This window comes from Hipposideros armiger, unplaced genomic scaffold (assembly GCF_001890085.2).
Source record: "Hipposideros armiger isolate ML-2016 unplaced genomic scaffold, ASM189008v1 scaffold_298, whole genome shotgun sequence".
Lineage (NCBI taxonomy): Eukaryota > Metazoa > Chordata > Mammalia > Chiroptera > Hipposideridae > Hipposideros > Hipposideros armiger.
Genome location: NW_017731648.1, coordinates 1329431 through 1337800, shown reverse-complemented (window position 1 = coordinate 1337800; position 8370 = coordinate 1329431). Strand labels below are relative to the sequence as shown.

At 53.4% G+C, this 8370-nt stretch overlaps 2 protein-coding genes and 1 long non-coding RNA gene across 6 annotated transcripts in view; 1 reads left to right on the top strand and 2 right to left on the bottom strand.

Annotated features, from left to right (window-relative positions):
- EPOR (erythropoietin receptor) overlaps positions 1 to 4448 on the top strand; it is a 5446-nt gene extending 998 nt beyond the window's left edge. Inside the window, exons 2-8 of one of the 2 annotated variants that reach the window (XM_019659224.1) lie at positions 553 to 688; positions 996 to 1174; positions 1251 to 1408; positions 1839 to 1992; positions 2077 to 2164; positions 3455 to 3542; positions 3636 to 4448. In XM_019659224.1, coding sequence (XP_019514769.1) covers positions 553 to 688; positions 996 to 1174; positions 1251 to 1408; positions 1839 to 1992; positions 2077 to 2164; positions 3455 to 3542; positions 3636 to 4238 — 1406 coding nt within the window. In that variant the 3' untranslated portion in view covers positions 4239 to 4448. Of the gene's footprint in view, positions 1 to 552; positions 689 to 995; positions 1175 to 1250; positions 1409 to 1838; positions 1993 to 2076; positions 2165 to 3454 lie in introns of both variants that reach the window. The other variant, XM_019659222.1, reaches the window with a different exon arrangement.
- On the bottom strand, positions 2787 to 3517 carry LOC109391585 (uncharacterized). Its single transcript, XR_002125876.1, has 2 exons — positions 3433 to 3517; positions 2787 to 3104 (listed from the first exon to the last, which is right to left on the bottom strand). It is a non-coding gene; the product is annotated as an uncharacterized LOC109391585 (long non-coding RNA).
- Positions 4449 to 4904: 456 nt separating the features above from the next.
- Positions 4905 to 7892, bottom strand: SWSAP1 (SWIM-type zinc finger 7 associated protein 1). Of its 3 annotated transcripts, none has more exons than XM_019659242.1 (3): positions 7609 to 7889; positions 6703 to 6995; positions 4905 to 4927 (listed from the first exon to the last, which is right to left on the bottom strand). In XM_019659242.1, exons 1-3 carry the CDS (start codon positions 7855 to 7857, stop codon positions 4924 to 4926), a joined length of 546 nt encoding a protein of 181 aa, XP_019514787.1. In that variant the 5' UTR covers positions 7858 to 7889; the 3' UTR covers positions 4905 to 4923. The 3 variants fall into 3 exon arrangements, with proteins under 3 accessions (XP_019514787.1, XP_019514786.1, XP_019514785.1); XM_019659241.1 differs by lacking the exon at positions 4905 to 4927 and adding an exon at positions 5227 to 5462 and having other exon boundaries at positions 7609 to 7892; XM_019659240.1 differs by lacking the exon at positions 4905 to 4927 and having other exon boundaries at positions 6286 to 6995.
- Between the last annotated feature and the right edge of the window lie 478 nt (positions 7893 to 8370).

Below are 8370 nucleotides of genomic sequence, written 5' to 3'. Positions count from 1 at the left end.
CTGGGCTCTGCGGTCTAGAGTTCCTGAGGTGAGGGGAACTGGCAGACCCTCCAGTGGGGGAGAGAGAAAAAAGCCCGGGTGCGAGTCAGAGGGGCCTGGCCGCAGGCCACTGTAAACACGGTTTGTGTGCGGGCACCAGATCCCTTGCCCGACGGGTGAGGGAGGGGGGCGGGGGGGGCACGGTTGGCGCTATCGGACAGCAGGGAGCCTGTCGAGGCTGATAGGGAGCCCCGCCTCCTCCGCATACACCCACGGGCTCGCTAGTCCATGGCTGGGGAAGGCCGGGCAGCTGGAGTCGGAGACCTTGAACGCTGCATGCAGCTGGTCGTGGGGTGGGCGGGTGTGTGTTGGGGCGAAAGTCAAGCAAGCAACCTGCGTTTAGCAGTTCGGGGAGACACCACCTCTGCGTACCCCTCGAGGGGCCCTGCTGGGGTAGAGAGCGGGGTGGGGCTTTTCTTATCTGTCTGCACAGGCGGCGGGAAAGAGGGGGAGGGCGCTGTGGTTCCAGGACAGGGTTCAGTTGTCCTGACCCCCTCCCCTTGCCCACCCAAGCGACCCTGCTGGCGGCCCGCGGCCCCGAAGAGCTTCTGTGCTTCACAGAGCGGTTGGAGGACTTGACATGTTTTTGGGAGGAAGCAGCAAGCGCCAGGGTCGGCCCGGACAACTACAGCTTCTCCTACCAGCTCGAGTGAGTCCGACCGGGCAGGCAGAGCGCCCTCACCGGTGGAGGGATCGGGCAGGCATGGGCCAGGGCCGGATGGCATCTCCCCTGCTGGTGGTCACTGGTGGGGGACCCGCGGGGTAAGGGCTGACACGTCCCCTAGTGGCCAGGGCGAGAACACTCCGGTGATCACGCTGAGGCGCAACCCCAAACATCAGGGCTGGGACAACTCCCCTCCAAATCAGGTCTAAGGCGAAGCGTACGTCGGGGTTGGGACGCCCCATCGTGTTAGTGTCCAAAATGCGCCGACAGTACCCGGTTACTGCGCACACAGGGGTGAGCAGTGGAAGCCATGCCGCCTGCACCAGGCGCCCGCGGCCCGGGGAGCTGTGCGCTTCTGGTGCTCGCTGCCTACCGCCGACACTTCGAGCTTCGTGCCCCTAGAACTGCGCGTCACAGAGGCCTCCTCCGGCGCTCCACGCTACAGCCGTGTCATCCAGATCAACGAAGTGGGTAAGTTCGCCGGAAATCCGGGAGTGGTCCGGAGGGGGTCTCGGTCTCTGCCCACCAAAGCAACCCTTTTCGGCAGTGCTTCTGGATCCCCCCGTGGGGCTGCAGGCACGGCGGGCCGACGAAGGCGGCCACGTGATACTGCGCTGGCTCCCACCACCTGGGGCCCCCATGGCAAACCTCATCCGCTACGAGGTGAACATCTCCGCAGGCAGCGCAGCAGTAGGAGCGCAGAGGGTGAGGCCCGCCCCTACCGCACCTCCCCAGAGGCCACCCCAAAGGCCCAACCTCTCTAAGTCCCGCCCAGATGACCACCACGGCCCCTCCCCCATGGCCCCGCCCCAGACGCCCGACATCCCATTGCCTTTGAGCCCAAGTAGCTCCACGCCCACCGACAAAGCCCCTTTCTCAATGCCTCCTAGCTCACCTGAATCTAACTTGTCCCAAACCCTAGATCCCTCAGGGCCCCGCTCCCTCTACGCTCTGGCGCCGCGTTACCAGCGGCCCCATCCTAATTGGCTCCGAGCCTTCCTGGGCCGCACCTCCTATTTTTATTGCCCCCCACGTCCCTCCTCCTTGCCTGGGCGCCGTCCTTCCTTTCTCTGATTGGCCCGCGCTACATATCGTCCCGTATTGGCCACGCCTCTCACCCGCGCCCCGCCCCCAGGTGGAAATCCTGGATGGCCGCACTGAGTGCGTGCTGAGCAAACTACGGGGCGGAACGCGTTACACCTTCATGGTACGTGCGCGTATGGCCGAGCCAAGCTTCGATGGCTTCTGGAGCGCCTGGTCGGATCCTGCGTCGCTGCTGACAGCTAGTGGTGAGGCCCCAGGCAGGGGTATAGAAGGGACTGGGGCGGAGCGTGGGGCAAGCCCACCGCCCTGACCTCTTACCGGCTCTCCAGACCTGGACCCACTCATTCTGACGCTGTCCCTCATCCTCGTGCTCATCCTGCTGCTGCTGGCTGTACTCGCCCTGCTCTCCCATCGCCGGTAAGCACCCTATTCTGGCACCTGGCCCAGACCCCTCCCCACCAACGTCCCCCTTTCACTGTGGAAGCCTAGGCTCAGAGAGGGGCAGGCATTTGCCCAAGGTCACACAGTGAGGAGTCAGTGGCAGGGCTGGGATGCAAGCCAGACCAGACCCAGAGTCTTACAACATTCTGCTCTGAGGGCCATTTACCTAGTTTTCCTTCTACCTCAGTGGCTGCCCCTTCTTGGATTCCTTTGCTAGTTCCTTTTCCCGATTTCATCAACTTTTGTAAAATCAATGAGGTGGGCTTAATGGAAAGATTTAAGCCCCTGTCTCCCCATCCCTGTTGTCAAGCTCCTCAGATGCTTTATGATATGACCAGCCACCCTGAGTTTTTTGTAATTCTAAGCACATACCATGTGGTTTCACACTCCCAAGCCTTAGCACATACTGTTCCTTCTGCCTAGGATGCTCTTCCTGCCTTGCCCACCCAGAAATCTCCTAGTTGTCTTTTGAGGCCCTGTTCATTTGTTTGGAAAATACATATTGAGTGCCAACTATGTGCTAGGCACTGGGGAGAAAGTGGAGAATAAACCAGATGTCCCTGACCTTGTGGCTCTCATAGTTGAGTCAGACAACAAACAAGGGAACCAACAGATATATATTTGATTATAAATTGTGATGAGTGATAGCAGAGAAAGAAATGGGATATGGGGAGATGACAGGATGGTTAGAAAAAAACCTCTGGAAGGTAACATTAGAGTGGAAATCTGATGGTTGTAAGGCAGCCATGTGAAAAGCAGGGAGAAGAAACAGCAAGTAAAAAGAACCTGAGGTGGGTATGAGCTTGACATTGAAGCCGTTACAAGAGCTCTATGGCTAGAACAGTGTGTGTTAAGAGGGCGCAGTAGATGACGAGAGTGAGGTGACAAGTCAGAGTACGCAGGGTCTTCTGCAGCACTGGGGGGAGGAGATTGGATTTTATTCTGGGTACATTGGGGAACCATGGCAAAGAGTGAGGGAAGTAACATACTGGACCGCCAGGCAAGCCTGAGCCACGTTTAGAGGGAACATGAGGCAGTATATGTTGAAATCCTCTACATTCTTCAAAATCCTATTTCAGTTGCCCTCCTACAGGGCTCTGCAGATACTTTAACCAAAGCCTCTACCCCCCAGCCCCTATGTTTTCCTCTCCTTTCATCATGACCAGGGGCTAGGAATGTCTGTGCCCCTGTGACTGGGTGCGGAGGGGGTATTGGTGAGTGTTCAGTGACACATGCCCATGTACCTGTTTCTTTTGGTTTCACCAGGACTCTGAAGCAGAAGATCTGGCCTGGCATCCCAAGTCCCGAGAGTGAGTTTGAGGGTCTCTTCACCACCCACAAGGGTAACTTCCAGGTAGGTGGCCTGGTTGTCCCCTCAGGGCCTGTGGCTTCCCTGCTCCTGTGGCCAAACTCCAGGTCTCTGAGCCAGCTGGTGCTGTTTTCCCAGCTGTGGCTGTACCAGAAGGATGGCTGTCTGTGGTGGACCCCCTACACCCCCTTCACAGAGGACCCACCCGCCCCCCTGGAAGTTCTCTCTGAGCGCTGCTGGGGAGTGACACAAGCAGTGGAGCCAGGGACAGATGTTGAGGGGCCCCTGCTGGAGCCGGTGGGCAGTGAGCATGCCCAGGACACCTACCTGGTGCTGGACAAGTGGCTGCTGCCTCGGAGCCCGCCTAGTGAGGACCTCCCACAGCCTGGTGGCGGTTTGGACATAGCAGCCATGGATGAAGGCTCAGAAGCATCCTCCTGCTCATCCATTTTGGCCCTGAAGCCAGGGGGGGCCTCGGCTGCCAGCTTTGAGTACACCATCCTGGACCCCAGCTCCCAGCTCTTGCGTCCGAGAGCACTGCCCCCTGAGCTGCCCCCCACCCCACCCCATCTAAAGTACCTATACCTCGTGGTGTCAGATTCTGGCATCTCAACTGACTACAGCTCAAGGGACTCCCAGGGAGCCAAGGGGGGCTCATCTAATGGCCTCTACTCCAACCCTTATGAGAACAGCCTTGTCCCAGCCCCCAAGCCAACCCCCAGCTACATGGCCTGCTCCTAGGACTCTAGTCCTCAAATGCTTGGGGACCCAGCATAACCTCAAGTGCTAATCCAGGCACAAGACTTGTTAGGCAGGGTCAGCAAGGCCTCCCTGAGGACTAGGGGCATTGCTGACCTTGGCTATGTGCCCAGTCCATCCTGCTCAGGAAGTCACAACCTTGCAGTTATTTTTAAATGTATAGTTTTTGGGGGGTTTTTGGTATACACTCACACACATATACATACATAAATATAAATATAAATATAAATATAAATATAAATATAAATATATATATATATATATATATATGTAAGTTTTTCTATCATTACTTCTACAAACACCCTGTAAGCCCCATCTTTCCTAGGTCCAGGCCATAGGGGCCACAGTAAAAGGCTGTGAGCGCCATCTGAAATTCAGGACCTGGAAATCTGAATAGTAATCATAATAATATGAATGTCAGTATACAAGGTCAATTAAGCTCACGAATTCATCCTAGAAAAAGTGCTATTGTACATACCTCATTGCTGATTATCACTATGGTCACCTTCGAAGTACTCCCCCTGGGAAGCTATGCATTAACGCCAGCGCCTAGTCCACCCGTCAAAGCAATTTTGGAACTCTTTTTCTGGAATGGCCATCAGAGCTGTCGTCATATTACCCTTGATGTCCTGAATGTCATCAAAATGTCTTCCTTTCAATATTTCCTTTATCTTTGGGTAAAGAAAAAAGTCATTTGGGGCCAGATCAGGCGAGTAGGGAAGGTGTTCCAATACAATTATTTGTTTACTGGCTAAAAACTCCCTCACAGATAGTGCTGTGTGAACTGGTGCATTGTCGTGAAGCAAGAGCCATGAATTATTGGCAAAAAGTTCAGGTCGTCTTTTTCATGCAGGCTTTTCAGCACTTCCAAATAGTAAACTTCGTTAACTGTTTGTCCAGTTGGTACAAATTTATAACGAATATCTGATATCAAAAAAAGGTTAGCAACATCGTTGCAACAAGTTCGCCAACTTGCAACAAGTTCAGAACTTAATTGTCAGACCTGGTAAGTTACATTAGCTGCCATAACAAACAACTCCTAAATCTGATTGGTTTAACATATTAAGTGGTTTCTCATATTTCAATTCAAACAGGTGGACATCCATCCCTGGGATGAGTTAGAAGCTCAGACTCTTCCTGTTTGTAGCTTCACTACCCACCAGAGCCACCCTGAGGTCTTTAGATGGATCCTGTGCAGTCAGCCAACTAAAGAGAGAGACAGAAGGTTCTTTTAGGGCCATTTAAGGGATCTTGCAAAGAAGTGGGCTCCATCTCCTCTTCACAAATTCCACTGGCCAAAAAGTTACATGACCCCAGCTAGAACCATGAATGGCAAGGGAATGCTGTTTAGCTGTGCACCCAGGGAGAGGAAAACTGTTTAATGGGCCTCTAGCTCGTCTGTACCACTAATATAACATTAATTCATAGGGCTTTATTCTATATCAGGCCCCATTCTAAGAAAGCACTCTCATGACACCAAATGTTATCAAGTGGTTGGAAATTCAGGTTTAACCACTTTTTAAAAGTTTGAAATAACCGAGGAAAGCTAAACATATGCATACCTTCTACTCCAGCAATTCCACTTCTAGGTACCCTGTTTCCCCGAAAATAAGACCTAACCGGAAAATAAGCCCTCATGTGATTTTAGGTGCCAAAATATGGCACCTTGGCATACTGAATATTTTAAGCTGAAGGAGTTTGTGGAAAAGGCACCCTTCGTCCTGAAACAGGTCAAAAAACCCTCATGTGAGGGGTGCGTGCCTCTATATCCTGGAGGAATCATGCTAGGGCTTCTTCTCTGGCTAGGTCTTATTTTCAGGGAAACACGGTATATACCCTAACGATCTTGACACACACACACTTCAGGACATGTGTGCAAGGATGTTCACAGCAGTAAAGTCAACCTGATGAATAAATTAGGGTCTAGTTACCCATGGAATTATATGCAGTAGGGATAAAGAAATGAACTAGAAAATATGGCCAAATCTTGGTAACAATATTGAGGGGGAGAAGAAAGAAGTCTCATAAATTTACATTTCTCATGAAACTCTTCATAAAGTTTAATACAGCAAAACTAAAATATGTTGATAGGGTACAATATGTACATGATAATGCTATTTTTAAAAGAGAAAGGGCACTTTACATTCTTTAGGTCTTTGAATCTGCACATGTCCCTGAGGTAAGTATTCCAGCCACAGGAAACTGAGGTATAGAGAGGTGGTCACATACCAAAGCTCAAGGCTGGCCTCCAGAACTTGAACCCTTGTTTGGGCTAGGGTCACAAGCCTGGGTAGGCCATGGGGTGACTGTCATCTCTCCATCTGGTTGGAAAGCCACCCACCACTCTGCCCTGGGGCCCAGCCCACCTGGCTCCAGGCAGGCTCTGAGGCAGCGCTGTCCTGGGCCTGGTGCATCCAACTGCAGCCAGCACTGGGCAGGGAAATACCTCTGGAGCAGCGACAGCTGCAGGGCATCCCCGCTGTCTCCCTCCTCCGGGGTCTGGAGGGCCACAATGAGCCCGCAGCCTCGGCTAGGCCCAATCCGGTGGCTGAAGTGGGCAGCTGTGTCCAGAAGCAGGGCAGCCAGGTAGGCGGCTTCCTGGGGCCCCAGATCTTCAGCTAAGTACTCCTCCAGGCCATCAAGCAGCAGAAGGGCGGGAGCAGGCCCCTGGGTCTCATGGGCAGAGCACAGGAACCGGAGGAGCTCACCCGTTGAGGGTGGGTACTGGAAACGGATCTTCTATTGGGAGGAAAAAAGGAAAGGGCCAGATTCAACAGAGGAAGCCAGGCTCCCAGCTATAGCAGCCCTGCTTCCTTGCATACTTTCCTGGACGAGGCTCTCACTCCCCCGACAGCTGGTTCCACAATGAAGCAGCTCAGAGTGGTGGAATATTCTTTTATTTGCCCCCTCCTTTTTTATCCATCACTCATCACTGCCCGGTATTATTTGAAACAAGGTATGTCTTTTTGCCAAAGCTCTAGGGCAATCTCTCCATTCAAAACCCAGCCCTAGCCTTAACAGTATGACCTCATTCATCATCGACTCCGGCTTCTCTGGAACCAACTCGCTTCCGGACAACAACCAGACTTAGTCCCGCCTTTAAGTGCCCTGATCCCACCATTTGAGCACCGCCTTTCGCTAACTCCGCCCCTCTATTGGGTAGTCTTTCACTCAATTTTAAGCCCTAGCATGTCCCGCCCCCCGCTCATTCCTGACTGCGCCACCTAATGGCTATTCCGGCTCGCCCTTCCTTTGTGCCCGCCATTGGTCTGTATACCTGTCACTCAATCCTTGATCCGCCCCGTCACTGGCAGGTTAGCCTCTGTCTGGTCCAGTCCCGTCTCCCCGTTACCTGTAGTCGCAGGGGGTCCAGGGCTGCCGGTGTCCTGTTGGGCAAGCTTTGCAGAGGCCTCCGGGTCAGGAAGAGGACGGGGCCTCGGCCGTCCCCTGCCGCCTCCAGGGCCGCCGCGAAGAGCAGCGCTGTTTTTCCAGAGCTTGGACCGCCGAGCAGCAGCAAAGGCGGGTCAGCCTCGACTGCATTCTCCTCCCCGGGCTCGGCCGTCCTGCCCGGTTCTAGCACCCGCCTCAGCGTCTCTGCCATCCGCAACGTATCTCTGTCCAATTGGCGGCCCGTTCTTGCCCTTAGTCCCTCCCAAGCCGAGGCCTCATTGGTTACGATGCACTTGGCTTCTCCATTGGTCTGTGAATCTGTCCATTAAAGATCGGACTCTGCTATCTCCTTCACGGATGGAAGGGGCAAGTAACATAGCCTGAGGAAGGAGGAATGCTGGTGTTTGAAAGAGAAAAGGCCCTTCCCTTGCTTGAGTTTGCTGAGGGAAGCAGCACGAATACTATTATTGTGAAGTAATCAGCTAATCAGACAGATATAAGGGTTGAGAGTTGGCGGGAGCGGTTCTTCCCTAATCGCTGACACATTAAAGTCTCCTAGACTCTGTTTGCTCACCTGTAAAATGGAACTTATGATATCTCCGAGGAATATTGCCATGGGCATGTGTCTGTGGGTGTTTCTGCTGATGTCACCCAATGACAGTTGAGAAGCGAAGAGATGGAGTAGCTGTGTATTTGTCTCTGCATCTGAGTACCGGTACAAGTG